At 46.2% G+C, this 14,336-nt stretch overlaps 1 protein-coding gene across 1 annotated transcript in view; it reads right to left on the bottom strand.

Annotated features, from left to right (window-relative positions):
* Window positions 1–14,336, bottom strand: part of LOC115192652 (plexin-B2) — a 192,887-nt gene that overhangs the window by 5,027 nt on the left and 173,524 nt on the right. The window contains exons 20-29 of the mRNA XM_029751406.1: window positions 13,174–13,383; window positions 12,803–12,988; window positions 12,399–12,535; window positions 11,406–11,506; window positions 10,942–11,171; window positions 10,451–10,632; window positions 3,168–3,234; window positions 2,564–2,710; window positions 1,653–1,809; window positions 1,349–1,449 (exon numbers count right to left, since the gene is read on the bottom strand). Of these exons, the coding sequence (XP_029607266.1) occupies window positions 1,349–1,449; window positions 1,653–1,809; window positions 2,564–2,710; window positions 3,168–3,234; window positions 10,451–10,632; window positions 10,942–11,171; window positions 11,406–11,506; window positions 12,399–12,535; window positions 12,803–12,988; window positions 13,174–13,383 (1,518 nt within the window). The remainder of the gene's footprint in view (window positions 1–1,348; window positions 1,450–1,652; window positions 1,810–2,563; window positions 2,711–3,167; window positions 3,235–10,450; window positions 10,633–10,941; window positions 11,172–11,405; window positions 11,507–12,398; window positions 12,536–12,802; window positions 12,989–13,173; window positions 13,384–14,336) is intronic.

Here is a 14,336-nt window from a genome sequence, read left to right on the forward strand (position 1 = left end):
CAGGGGGGTTGGGGTGGTGCTCTGTTGGAGCAGGGGGGTTGGGGTGTGGCTCTGTTGGAGCAGGGGGGTTGGGGTGGGGCTCTGTTGGAGCAGGGGGGTTGGGGTGTGGCTATGTTGGAGCAGGGGGGTTGGGGTGGGGCTCTGTTGGAGCAGGGGGGTTGGGGTGGGGCTCTGTTGGAGCAGGGGGGTTGGGGTGTGGCTCTGTTGAAGCAGGGGGGTTGGGGTGGGACTCTGTTGGAGCAGGGGGGTTGGGGTGAGGCTCTGTTGGAGCAGGGGGGTTTGGGTGTGGCTCTGTTGAAGCAGGGGGGTTGGGGTGGGGCTCTGTTGGAGCGGGGGGTTGGGGTGGGGCTCTGTTGGAGCAGGGGGTTGGGGTGGGGCTCTGTTGGAGCAGGGGGGTTGGGGTGTGGCTCTGTTGGAGCAGGGGGGTTGGGGTGGGGCTCTGTTGGAGCAGGGGGGTTGGGGTGTGGCTCTGTTGGAGCTGGGGGGTTGGGGTGTGGCTCTGTTGGAGCAGGGGGGTTGGGGTGGGGCTCTGTTGGAGCAGGGGGGTTGGGGTGTGGCTATGTTGGAGCAGGGGGGTTGGGGTGGGGCTCTGTTGGAGCAGGGGGATTGGGGTGGGGCTCTGTTGGAGCAGGGGGGTTGGGGTGTGGCTCTGTTGAAGCAGGGGGGTTGGGGTGGGACTCTGTTGGAGCAGGGGGGTTGGGGTGAGGCTCTGTTGGAGCAGGGGGGTTTGGGTGTGGCTCTGTTGAAGCAGGGGGGTTGGGGTGGGGCTCTGTTGGAGCGGGGGGTTGGGGTGGGGCTCTGTTGGAGCAGGGGGTTGGGGTGGGGCTCTGTTGGAGCAGGGGGGTTGGGGTGTGGCTCTGTTGGAGCAGGGGGGTTGGGGTGGGGCTCTGTTGGAGCAGAGGGGTTGGGGTGTGGCTCTGTTGGAGCAGGGGCGTTGGGGTGGGGCTCTGTTGGAGCAGGGGGGTTGTCGTGGGGCTCTGTTGGAGCAAGGGGGTTGGGGTGGGGCTCTGTTGGAGCAGGGGGGTTGGGGTGGGTCTCTGTTGGAGCAGGGGGGTTGGGGTGTGGCTCTGTTGGAGCAGGGGGGTTGGGGTGGGGCTCTGTTGGAGCAGGGGGGTTGGGGTGTGGCTCTGTTGGAGCAGGGGGGTTGGGGTGGGGCTCTGTTGGAGCAGGGGGGTTGGGGTGGGGTTGATGCGGTAGGGGATCAGCCCTCTACCTGTTTGTCTGTATAATCTTTAAAGTGCTCAATAAAAAACATTGACCCAAAAATGACATTAAATTAGTAAAGAGCAGCATTAGGGCTTCTCTCTGTGACATCTAATAGATGAATCTGTGGAGGAACATCACTCACATTGTAGTGGGCCAGCGTGTTGATGCGCCTCCACCTGCCCTCCTTCTGGGACGTCAGGTCCAGGTCTGACAGGATCTGCCCTGTGGAACCAGGACGCCACTCTGTGGCATAGGCAACAACAGCAGCTCAGACCACCAGCCAACATGACTCACATACAAATTCACATCCACCACCATTTCATTTACTAGTAGATGGTGCCAATTGTTTCAGGCTTGCTGATGTTAATGTATTCAAATGCAGTATCTTCACAACACATGGTTTGGAATACTGACGATGTGTGTGTGTGAGTGTGTTCTCCTCTCACCCAGACTGACGCTGTCCACTTTGGGTCTCTGTGAGTAGGGCAGGTTCCTGTACACCGCCTCGATGATCTTCTCCTTCACCTGGGACACCGTGTCACAGTTCAACACCTTGACGGGCGTCACATCTGGCCCCTCCCCGTGCACCAGCACCTGCAGAGTCTGAGAGGAGGAACAGAGCCACCACCGTGAGGTCAGCCTGCTGAGGCAGCATTACAGCGGCAACTACTGTAGGCAAGTGGTACTCTTTGACACCTGACAGGTGCTGTCACCCCGTCCTGGGCTGACTATCGAGCAGCCACCGGCAGGGGACTCACTCCCCTCACTCTGACCAGGTGACACAGATCAGTCAATTCAGACTAAACCCAAACAACTGACCACAAGATAGGGAGACAATACATTATACAAAGGATTTACTTGTAATTGAAGACTGTGTAATTTTGTTTTGTCATTCTTCTTTAACAGAACCACAGGACATGAGCTATTGCAACTGTAAATGTGTATCATTTGATATTGTCCTTGGAAAATGTATTACCACAGGGTTTCTCTATATAGAGAGACTTAAAAGAAAATAGCTGAGATTTTATTATCTGGCATTAGCAAAACGATACAGTTAAACACTTCTGACTAAGGTAGACTATACGTATACAGTGAGTCAGAACTTGAATTGCGTCAGTGTAGGTAGGAACATTATAAAATGACAGAAAGGTATTGAATTGCTAGTGAAGGCGTAGCATAAAAAGATACAAATGGTTCATGGAAGCGACACATAATTGAGATCAGGGCAGTCAGTGAAAAGTCTGTCTGAACAGACTCAGAAGAACTCAATAGCGCAATAGCAGCAGCTGTCAGTGCGGTGAGATGCCAGCGAGTTTGCGTGCTGGAGTAACCGTGGTAACGGGTTGGTGTAACTCACCAGGACGCAGTACTCCACGTCGTCTCCAAGCAGGCCCGTATCGTTCAGGGTGTACTTGGCCTTCTTCACTCTGGCGTCTACTGGACCCTTCTCTGTCTGATGCTTGATGGCCCTGAACAGTTTGTACAGGGGTTCCCCTGCTGAGTCCTGACGACCACACACAGAGACAAAGTACAGTCAGAACCCTCTGGCACTCTACTTTGACCTTGGCCATGCTGTAGTTAAAATATATAGGCTATGAAATGTCAACAAAATATTGCTTCTCTTAACTCAGGTAGGCTCCTTGAACACATGCATGCACATACCCTTACGGAAAGATAACATGCATTGTTCCAAAAACACATGTTTTCATGGGATCACGTGATCTTATGTGAAGTTAATATGATAACGCGACAACATGTAAAGCAACGTGATAACATGAAACTACATGTGAAAGCGTGATCATGTAAAGTGTTCCAAAATCCCGTTTTCACATGATTTCACATGACATCGTGATTTTTCTGTAATGGCACACATAAATGTGCCAAACGTCCTTTCAAATACGCTTTAACAATGTATGTGACATATCAAAAACATATTGAATCAAAGAGTGTCATATCATCACCTTGAGGAACTGGTAAAGACAGATGGACATCCAGTTACACAGCATCCTCTCCACCACTGTCTCTGACCTACAGAAGACAAAACACAGGAGTGACTGACACATCTCAACATACTGTCTCTGACCTACAGAAGACAAAACACAGGAGTGACTGACACATCTCAACATACTGTCTCTGACCTACAGAAGACAAAACACAGGAGTGACTGACACATCTCAACATACTGTCTCTGACCTACAGAAGACAAAACACAGGAGTGACTGACACATCTCAACATACTGTCTCTGACCTACAGAAGACAAAACACAGGAGTGACTGGCACATCTCAACATACTGTCTCTGACCTACAGAAGACAAAACACAGGAGTGACTGACACATCTCAACATACTGTCTCTGACCTACAGAAGACAAAACACAGGAGTGACTGACACATCTCAACATATTGTCTCTCACCTACAGAAGACAAAACACAGGAGTGACTGGCACATCTCAACATACTGTCTCTGACCTACAGAAGACAAAACACAGGAGTGACTGACACATCTCAACATACTGTCTCTGACCTACAGAAGACAAAACACAGGAGTGACCGACACATCTCACAATACTAATACAAAGCAAAATTTAGCATGAACTACTGTAGAACTCCTCTCCATTCACAGGGCCCATTGTTAGACATTAGCACATCCAACTAACAGTCATGTGTATGTGGATGTTAGCACAATGGACTAATCCACATAATGAGCTCCTCTATAGGGAATAATTACACACATTTTACTGTAGAACAGCCCATCGAACACTGCTGAGCACAATTGACAGTTCACATTACACAACCACTCAGTGGGAATAGACAACTGAGCTCTGTTCAGGAACCTGTCTCTAATGTGGACTGGAGATAGCCAACAATACCAGAGTCACTTTAAGAGTGGGAGACATTGAAAAGACACAGGTTAGTTAGAGTAATGGATTACAGGCAAAATCTGCACCGAGCTAAAGGCTAGAGCTGCCGCTTTCAAGGAGCAGGACACTAATCCGGACGCTTATAAGAAATCCCGTTGTGCCCTGACGAACCATCAAACAGCCAAAGCTTCAATATAGGACTAAGATTGAATCCTACTATACCGGCTCCGAAGCTCGTCGGATGTGGCAGGGCTTGCAAACTATTACGATCTACAAAGGGAAACGCAACCACGAGCTGCCCAGTGACGCGAGCCTACCAGACGGGCTAAATACCTTTTATGCTCGCTTTGAGGCAAGCAACACTGAAGCATGCATGAGAGCACCAGCTGTTCTGGACGACTGTGTGATCACACTCTCTGTAGCCAATGTGAGCAAGATCTTTAAACAGGTCAACATTCACAAGGCCGTGGGGCCAGACGGATTACCAGGGCGTGTACTCAGAGCATGCGCAGACCAACTGGCAAGCGTCTTCACTGACATGTTCAACCTCTCCCTGACCGAGTCTGTAATACCTACGGTGGGCTCCAAAATTACTGGCACCCCTGACTGGCAATGCACAAACGACACTTTAAAAAATGAAAACAATATAATTATGGAGATAAACTCAAAATACCAACATTTGAGAAATACTGTACTTTATCAGTGTTTCAATGGAACACACCAAAATCAATGAAATTGTTTAATACAAAATACATTTCACCAAAATCAAGGTTTCATAATTATTGGCACTCCTCATTTAGTACTTAGTGCCACCACCTCTGGCACGGATAAAAGCATGTTTTTTCCCCTGTAACGTTTGACAAGGTTAAGGAACACGTTTGGAGGGATTTTGGACCATTCCTCAATGCAGATCCTTTAAAGATTCTTCACATTCTTGGGTTTGCGCTTATCAACTGCCCTCTTCAACTCAGCCCACAGGTTTTCGATTGGATTGAGGTCCGGCGACTGAGATGGCCATGGCAGAACATTGATTTTGTTGTCACAGAACCATTTCTGTGTGGATCTTGAGGTATGTTTTGGGTCATTGTCTTGTTGGAAAGTCCACATATGGCCAAGTCCCAGCCTTCTGGCAGAGGCAACCAGATTGCCAGCCTTAATTGCCTGATACTTGGTGGAATTCATTATGCCATCAATCTTAACCAGTGCCTCTGCACCTCTGAAATTAAAACAGCCCCAAAACATCACTGACCCACCACCATATTTCCCCGTGGGTATGAGGTGCCTCTCCTTGTATGCATCTCTGTTTTGACGCCAAACATGCCAATGCTGTATCTGACCAAAATGTTCAATTTTGGTCTCATCTGACCAGAGCACCTTCTTCCAATCATAATTTAAATGACGTTTGGCAAACTCCAAGCGCTTGCGTCTGTGTCTTGGGGTCATTAAAGGCTTTGTTCTGGCAATCCTTCCAAAGAGCCTGTGATTGTGGAGGTGGCGTCTGGTGGTGCTTTTTTAAACCTGGTGATCCCAAGACGCCACCAAGGCCTGCAATTCTTTCACAGTGATTCTTGGGGATTTTGTTGCTTCTCTCACAATCCTCCTCAAAATGCATTTGCGTCCTCCACCCGTGAGGTTTTCAACTGTTCCATATCTTTTGAATTTTTAAATAATTGCCCTGACAGTGCTCAGTGGTATATTCAATCGTTTGTGGATCTTCTTGTAGCCGTTACCAGATTTATGAAGGTCTACGACCATCTGTCCCTTTTGAACGGCCAGTTCTTCTGTTTTCTTCATGGTGTTGGATGACAAAGGGATATTGCATGCGTGTTACCTCATTTTTATACCCTAGTGAAAAAGGAAGTGATGTAATGGCTCAATATACCGTAATTTCCGGACTATTAAGCGCACCTGAATATAAGCCGCACCCACTGAATTTTTTTTATTTTTATTTTGAACATAAATAAGGCTCACATGTCTATAAGCCGCAGGTGCCTACCGGTACATTGAAACAAATTAACTTTACACAGGCTTTAACAAAACACGGCTTGTAACAAAAATAAGTAGGCTTTAACGAAGCACGGCTTGTAACAAAAATAAATAGGCTTTAACGAAACACGGCTTGTAACAAAAATAAATAGGCTTTAACGAAACACGGCTTGTAACAAAAATAAATAGGCTTTAACGAAACACGGCTTGTAACAAAAATAAATAGGCTTTAACGAAACACGGCTTGTAACAAAAATAAATAGGCTTTAACGAAGCACGGCTCGTAACAAAAATAAATAGGCTTTAACGAAACACGGCTTGTAACAAAAATAAATAGGCTTAAACGAAACACGGCTTGTAACAAAAAATTTAAAATTAGCAGTAAACAGTAGCCTACCAAGAAAGTCATTGGTCACTATCTTCCTCCTCCTGTGCACTGAAACCATCTCCTTCGGTGTCGGAGTTGAATAGCCTCAGAATTGCTTCATCCGATATTGGATCGTTTTCATTGTCGCTCTCGTCACTTTCATCCGGAGGCAAATCCCCGCTGAGCCCTCTTCAACACGCAGCAGTCCAGCCTTTCGAAACCCGTTGATGATAGTGGATTTTTTGACAATGCTCCACGCTGTCAGGACCCACAAATTTGAAAGCGGGAAAAATCCATATATTAGCCGCGTCATTGTTTAAGCCGCGAAGTTCAAAACGTGGGAAAAAAGTTGTGGCTTATAGTCCGGAATTTACGGTAGTTCCTTAACACTTAGATAAACTTAAATAAGTGGAATTTAATTCCTGGTTTAATTTTGGTAGATGTTATTTACAATAATATTTAAGGGTGCCATTAATTGTGAAACCTTGATTTGGAGGACAGAGATTTTTAATTAAATCAATTAATTATTTTGGTGGGTTCCATTGAAACATTAATAAAGTACAGTATTTTTCATATGTTGGTATTTTGAGTTTATCTCTATAATTATATGGTTTATATTTTTTTAAGTATTGTTTGTGAATTGCCAGTCAGGGGTGCCAGTAATTTTGGAGCCCACTGTACATGTTTCAAGCAGACCACCATAGTCTATGTGCCCAAGAATGCCAAGGAAAAATGTCTAAATGACAACTGCCCCATAGCACTCACGTCGGCAGCCATGAAGTGCTTTGAAAGGCTGGTCATGGCTCACATCAACACCATCATCCCGGAAACCCTAGACCCACACCAATTTGCATACCATCCCAACAGATCCAAAGATGACGCAATCTCAATTGCACTCCACACTGCCCTTTCCCACCTGGAAAAAAGGAACACTTACGTGAGAATGCTGTTCATTGACTACAGCTCAGCTCATCACTAAGCTAAGGACCCTGGGACTAAACACCTCCCTCTGCAACTGGATCCGGGACTTCCTGACGGGCCGCCCCCAGGTGATAAGGGTAGGCAACAACACATCTGCCACGCTGATCCTCAACACGGGGCCCCTCAGGGGTGCATGCTTAGTCTCCTCCTGTACTCCCTGTTCACCCACGACTGTGTGGCCAAGCACTACTCCAACACCATCATTAAGTTTGCTGACGACACAATGTTGGTAGGCCTGATTACCGAAAATAATGAGACAGCGTATAAGGAGGAGGTCAGAGACCTGGCAGTGTGGTGCCAGGACAACAACCTCTCCCTCAACATGAGCAAGACAAAGGAGCTGATCGTGGACTACAAGAAAAGGAGGGCCGAACACATTCACATCGACCGGGCTGTAGTGGTTCAAGTTCCTTGGTGTCCACATCACCAACAAACTATCATGGTCCAAACACACCAACAAAGTTGTGAAGAGGGCACAACGACGCCTATTCCCCCTCAGGAGACTAAAAAGGTTTGGCATGGATTCTCAGATCCTCAAAAAGTTCTACAGCTGCATCATCGAGAGCATCCTGACCAATTGCATCATCGCCTGGAATGGTAACTGCTCGGCATCTGACTGCAAGGCGCTACAGAGGATAGTGCGTACGGCACAGTACATCACCTCTATACTAGGTGGTGTCAGAGGAAGGCGCAAAAAATTGTGAAAGACTCCAGTTATCCAAGTCATACTGTTCTCTCTGCTACCGCATGGCAAGTGGCACCGGAGCGCCAAGTCTTGGTCCAAAAGGCTCTTTAACAGCTTCTACCCCCAAGCCATAAGACTGCTGAACAATTAATCAAATGTCTACCCGGACTATGTGCATTGACCCCCCCCCCCCCTTTTTTTACACTGCTGCTACTCGCTGTTTATTATCTATGCATAGCCACTTTACCCCTACATGTACACTACCAGTCAAGAGTTTTAGAGCACCTACTCTTTCAATGGTTTTTCTTAATTTTTACAATTTTCTACATTGTAGAATAATAGTGAAGCTATCAAAACTATTAAATAATACATATGGAATCATGTAGTAACCAAAAAAGTGTTAAACAAATCTAAATGTATTTTAGATTTGAGATTCCTCAAATAGCCACGCTTTGCCTTGATGACAGCTTTGCACACTCTTGGTATTCTCTCAACCAGCTTCATGAGGTAGTCACCTGGAATGCATTTCATTTAACAGGTGTGACTTGTTAAAAGTTAATTTGTGGAATTTCTTTCCTTCTTAATGCGTTTGAGCCAATCAGTTGTGTTGTGACAAGGTAGGGGGCGTATACAGAAGTTGGACCTATTTGGTAAAAGACCACATCCATATTATGGCAAGAACAGCTCAAATAAGCAAAGAGAAATGACAGTCGATCATTACTTTAAGACATGAAGGTCAGTCAATCTAAAACATTTCAAGAACTTTGAAAGTTTCTTCAAGTGCAGTCGCAAAAACAATCAAGCGCTATAATGAAACTGGCTATCATGAGGACCGCCACAGGAATTGAAGACCCAGAATTACCTCTGCTGTAGAGGATAAGTTCTTTAGTGTTACCAGCCTCAAAAATTGCAGCCCAAATAAATGCTTCACAGAGTTCAAGTAACAGACACATCTCAACATCAACTGTTCAGAGGAGACTGTATGAATCAGGCTTTCATGGTTGAATTGCTGCTAAGAAACTAAAGGACACCAATAAGAAGAAGAGATTTGCTTTGGCCAAGAAACACAAGCAATGGACATTAGACCAGTGGAAATGTGTCCTTTGGTCTGGAATCCAAATTGGAGATTTTTGGTTCCAACCGCTGTGTCTTTGTGAGACGCGGTGTGGGTGAACAGATGATCTCCCACCGTGAAGCATGGAGGAGGAGGTGTGATGGTGTGGGGGTGCTTTGCTTGTGACACTGTCTGTGATTTATTTCTAATTCAAGCCACACCTAATCAGCATGGCTACCACAGCATTCTGCAGCGATACGCCATCCCATCTGGTTTGGGCTTAGTGGGACTATCATTTGTTTTTCAACAGGACAATGACCCAACCCACCTCTAGGCTATGTAAGGGCTATTTGACCAAGAAGGAGAGTGATGGAGTGCTGCATGGCCTTCACAATCTCCCGACCTCAACCAAATTGAGATGGTTTGGGATGAGTCGGACCGCAGAGTGAAGGAAAAGCAGCCAACAAGTGTTCAGCATATCTGGGAACTTCTTCAAGATTGTTGGAAAAGCATTCCTCATGAAGCTGGTTGAGAGAATGCCAAGAGTGTGCAAAGCTGTCAAGGCAAATGTTGGCTATTTGAAGAATCTCAGATATAAAATATGTTTTGATTTGTTTAACACTTTTTTGGTTACTACATGATTCCATATGTGTTATTTCATAGTTTTGATGTCTTCACTATTATTCTACAATGTGGAAAATAAAGAAAAACCCTTGAATGAGTAGGTGTTCTAAAACTTTTGACTGGTCGTGTACATATTACCTCAATTACCTCAACTAACCTGTACCCCCCCACACCCTGTATATAGCCTTGTTATTGTTATTTTGTGTTACTTTTTTAAAACTTTAGTTCATTTAGTAAATATTTTCTTAACTTTATTTTGGGGGCTTGTAAGTAAGCATTTCATGGTAAGGTTGTTGTATACCTATCTTGATCTACGATAGGTAGAGCTACCAGAACTAAAACTAAGACAGGTAGAGCTACCAGAACTAAATCTAAGATAGGTAGAGCTACCAGAACTAAATCTAAGATAGGTAGAATGACCAGAACTGAATCTACAATCGTTAGAGCTACCTGAACTAAATCTACGATAGGTAGAACTACCAGAACTAAATCTAAGATAAGTAGAATGACCAGAACTAAATCTACAATCGTTAGAGCTACCTGAACTAAATCTAAGATAGGTAGAATGACCAGAACTAAATCTACAATCGTTAGAGCTACCTGAACTAAATCTACAATAGGTAGAACTACCAGAACTACTTTGAGGAATGGTAGCTACTGTAAGTGACAGCGGTTGGTGGTCCCGACCTGCGCAGCATGAGTTTGGGGTTCTTGCTGTCGACGTAGTTCCCCATGAGTTCCAGCAGCAGGGTCCTCATGATGTCCGTGTAGTACTCCAGCTTCCCATGCAGAGCCACCGTCAGCAGGGATGCAAAGTACACCTTGGCCCGGGCGTTGAAGTCTGGACGTCCTTCCAAGGTCTTGATGAACTACACACACAGTGGAGTTCAACGGAATATGCAGTTAATGGTAATCCAGTTAACATAAACTGTGGATAAATCTTTAACTGTAAACAATGGAAGGGAGATTGCAATCATCTGAAATAGCCATCTCTCCATGTCTCCTTTACTTCTTCTGCCCTATATGAAGGAATTGGACTGGTACAAGCATCAAACATATCCAACAGGTAACCAACACAGCTTTCACCTTTTCTCGGTTTAGATGAAGGAAAGGAGACAAAAGAGCCAGCCATAGATGCACCATTACAAACACAGTTAAGAAGTCTGAAGGGGCCTTACATTGATGAGGAAGGTCTTGGAGTTGAGCAGGTTAGAGAACTGGTTGAGGGCCTGGCCCACGATGGCCTTCCGTGCCTCAGGGATGTCCAGCTTGCCCGTGATCATCACATCGTTGGCCCCGTCCTTGGAGGGCAGGAAGAAGACGCGGTCCGTGTAGGTCTTATAGTCCAGGAAGGGGATTCGCCCTTCGCTCAGTTCGTTGGTATGGTCCTCCATCTCTATCATCAGGTCTGGGAAGGCAAAGGAGAAACATCTGAGTACCTTGCACATGTCCTCATCCTGAGACTTTAAAGCAACACAAACATAAACTACAATATGCGTTACTTTAAATCATGTCTTGATGAAGATACATAGATGTATGGATGTGTAGATGAAGTACTTAATATGAGGTTTAATGAAGTGTAATGAAGACCCTTGGTGGCCTTAGACAGTTATGCTTGACAGCTGTGGTTATAATGTAGTACCTGTGAACTCTTTCTTGCAGCGGTCTCGTACACTCTCCTCCAAATTCTCCAGCTGGTGTTTCACCTTCTCATACTCTCTTTCTGCCTGCTGGCTCTTCCTCCTGTGCACACAACACAATCATTAACATGGGCAGAGCAATGAACAGAGACAAAAACCGACACCAACATGAACACTAACTCATGTAACATTGTACATTTTTGGGTATTGCGCACCATTCGGCTGGCTTGGATCCCTTGACACCAAATGAAGTTGTCACCCCCACATCCATGGAGAAAGGTGGTATGGTGTACTGTCCTGTATGTTGGTAATGGAGAAAGGTGGTATGGTGTAACTGTCCTGTATGTTGGTTATCTAGCCTAAAGGTGGTATGGTGTAACTGTCCTGTATTCTGGATATCTAGCCTAAAGGTGGAACTGTATGGTGTAAATGTCCTGTATGTTGGTCATGGAGAAAGGCGGTATGGTGTAACTGTCCTGTATGTTGGTTATCTAGCCTAAAGGTGGTATGGTGTAACTGTTCAGTATTCTGGTTATCTAGCCTAAAGGTGGCATGGTGTAACTGTCCTGTATTCTGGTTATCTAGCCTTAAGGTGGCATGGTGTAACTGTCCTGTATTCTGGTTATCTAGCCTTAAGGTGGCATGGTGTAACTGTCCTGTATTCTGGTTATCTAGCCTTAAGGTGGCATGGTGTAACTGTCCTGTATTCTGGTTATCTAGCCTAAAGGTGGCATGGTGTAACTGTCCTGTATTCTGGTTATCTAGCCTAAAGGTGGCAGGGTGTAACTGTCCTGTATTCTGGTTATCTAGCCTAAAGGTGGCAGGGTGTAACTGTCCTGTATTCTGGTTATCTAGCCTAAAGGTGGCATGGTGTAACTGTCCTGTATTCTGGTTATCTAGCCTAAAGGTGGCAGGGTGTAACTGTCCTGTATTCTGGTTATCTAGCCTTAAGGTGGCATGGTGTAACTGTCCTGTATTCTGGTTATCTAGCCTACCTGTAGCAGTAGACGGAGACGAGGATGATGAGCAGCATGGGGATGATGACAGCAGGGATGATGATGAAGAGAGGAACCTCATTATTGCTCTCGTAGTGCACAGAGCCCACCACCCACTCGCCATTCCCAAACTTAATCTGGAACACACACAGGTAGCAGCAGGAGCGTTATTATTACCAAAACTGTAGATAGGAGAATGCCTTCAAACCAATAATGGCAACTGTTAACATTAAGTTGCCCTGACAGACAAGTTACTCTGAATCTATTTTGGCAAGCAGATTTCAATAACTCATCTTTAGGAAACTGCAGATAAGTTAAAAGATAGCAAAGATAGATCTGTGTGTGTGTGTGTGTGTGTGTGTGTGTGTGTGTGTGTGTGTGTGTGTGTGTGTGTGTATTCTCACCAGCAGGTCCAATGGGTCGGAGCTGGTGTCTCTACGTCTGCGGTGGCGTTTGGAGCGGGCCTGGGGCTGGCTGGACGGGGGATCCAAGAACAGCTTGTCATCTTGGAGGGCGTTGACATAGCACGGGACATCCCCCACAAACGCTTGGGCCTCTTTGGCTGTCATGGCTTTTTCGAAACCTCGGCCCTGGAGGTGGAACATGGTAAGGAATTATTGGACGTACTGTAGGTAACAACATACTGTAACTATGAGTCAGGAGGAACCGGAAAAAACTCAAGGCCCTAGTTGTAGCCTGTAACTAGGTCAGGAACATTTCGGGGCCTAAACATAACATAGTACATTTATGGACCCTATCAGCCTCTAATACTCACAGTGACGACAATGATGGAGGTCTGGGTGATGATCTTCTTGGTGAGGGGGTCAAAGGCGGGGTCAGGGTGGTAGTTGAAGGGCTTGAGCTCCCTCCCCCAGTTGTCCAGCTGGATGAAGGTCCTGAACAAATGGGTCTCAGAGGACCTGTTGACAGCCGGGGTCAGGAACTGGATTACCGTGTTGTTCTTACTCAGAGCCTCCTGGAGGTACTGGGGGAGAAGGAGGGGAGGAGGAGAGGAGGTGGAAGTCTTTAATAAGTAAGCTTTATCATTCACCAATTTCTGGGTCCCTGTAAGTACATGTCCCCAAGTCCCTGCCACCTAGAGAGATAGAGACGAACAGAGCTGCCTAACCACATAATCCACTGGAACCTTAATTCCAGTTTAAATTTAGCCTCCAAATGAAATGAATAAAATCGCTGCTTTTCCTGCCAAAGGCATCAAGGGCAGGAGTCTCAATCTGCAAGACCACTACAGCAGCTCTGGGTGCACTGTGTGACATTAAGTCCTCTCTGCAAGACCACTACAGCAGCTCTGGGTGCACTGTGTGACATTAAGTCCTCTCTGCAAGACCACTACAGCAGCTCTGGGGGCACTGTGTGACATTAAGTCCTCTTTGCAAGGCCACTACAGCAGCTCTGGGTGCACTGTGTGACATTAAGTCCTCTCTGCAAGGCCACTACAGCAGCTCTGGGGGCACTGTGTGACATTAAGTCCTCTCTGCAAGGCCACTACAGCAGCTCTGGGGACACTGTGTGAAATGAAGTCCTCTCTGCAAGGCCACTACAGCAGCTCTGGGTGCACTGTGTGACATTAAGTAAAACTGGATTGATTATTTCTGGATGAATCAGAGCTTTTTCTGCGTCAATCAAAAAAAAAAAAAAAAACACCGTGGCCTCCGTCATTCTTAAATGGAAGAACTTTGGAACCACCAAGACTCTTCCTAGAGCTGGCCGCCCGGCCCCAAACTGAGCAATCGGGGGAGAAGGGCCTTGGTCAGGGAGGTGTCCAAAAACCCGATGGTCACTCTGACAGAGCTCCAGGGTTCCTCTGTGGAGATGGGAGAACCTTTCAGAAGGAAACTCTCTCTGCAGCATTCCACCAATCATGCCTTTATGGTAGAGTGGCCAGACGGAAGCCGACCCTCAGTAAAATGCACATGA

Source organism: Salmo trutta, chromosome 4, assembly GCF_901001165.1.
Source record: "Salmo trutta chromosome 4, fSalTru1.1, whole genome shotgun sequence".
Lineage (NCBI taxonomy): Eukaryota > Metazoa > Chordata > Actinopteri > Salmoniformes > Salmonidae > Salmo > Salmo trutta.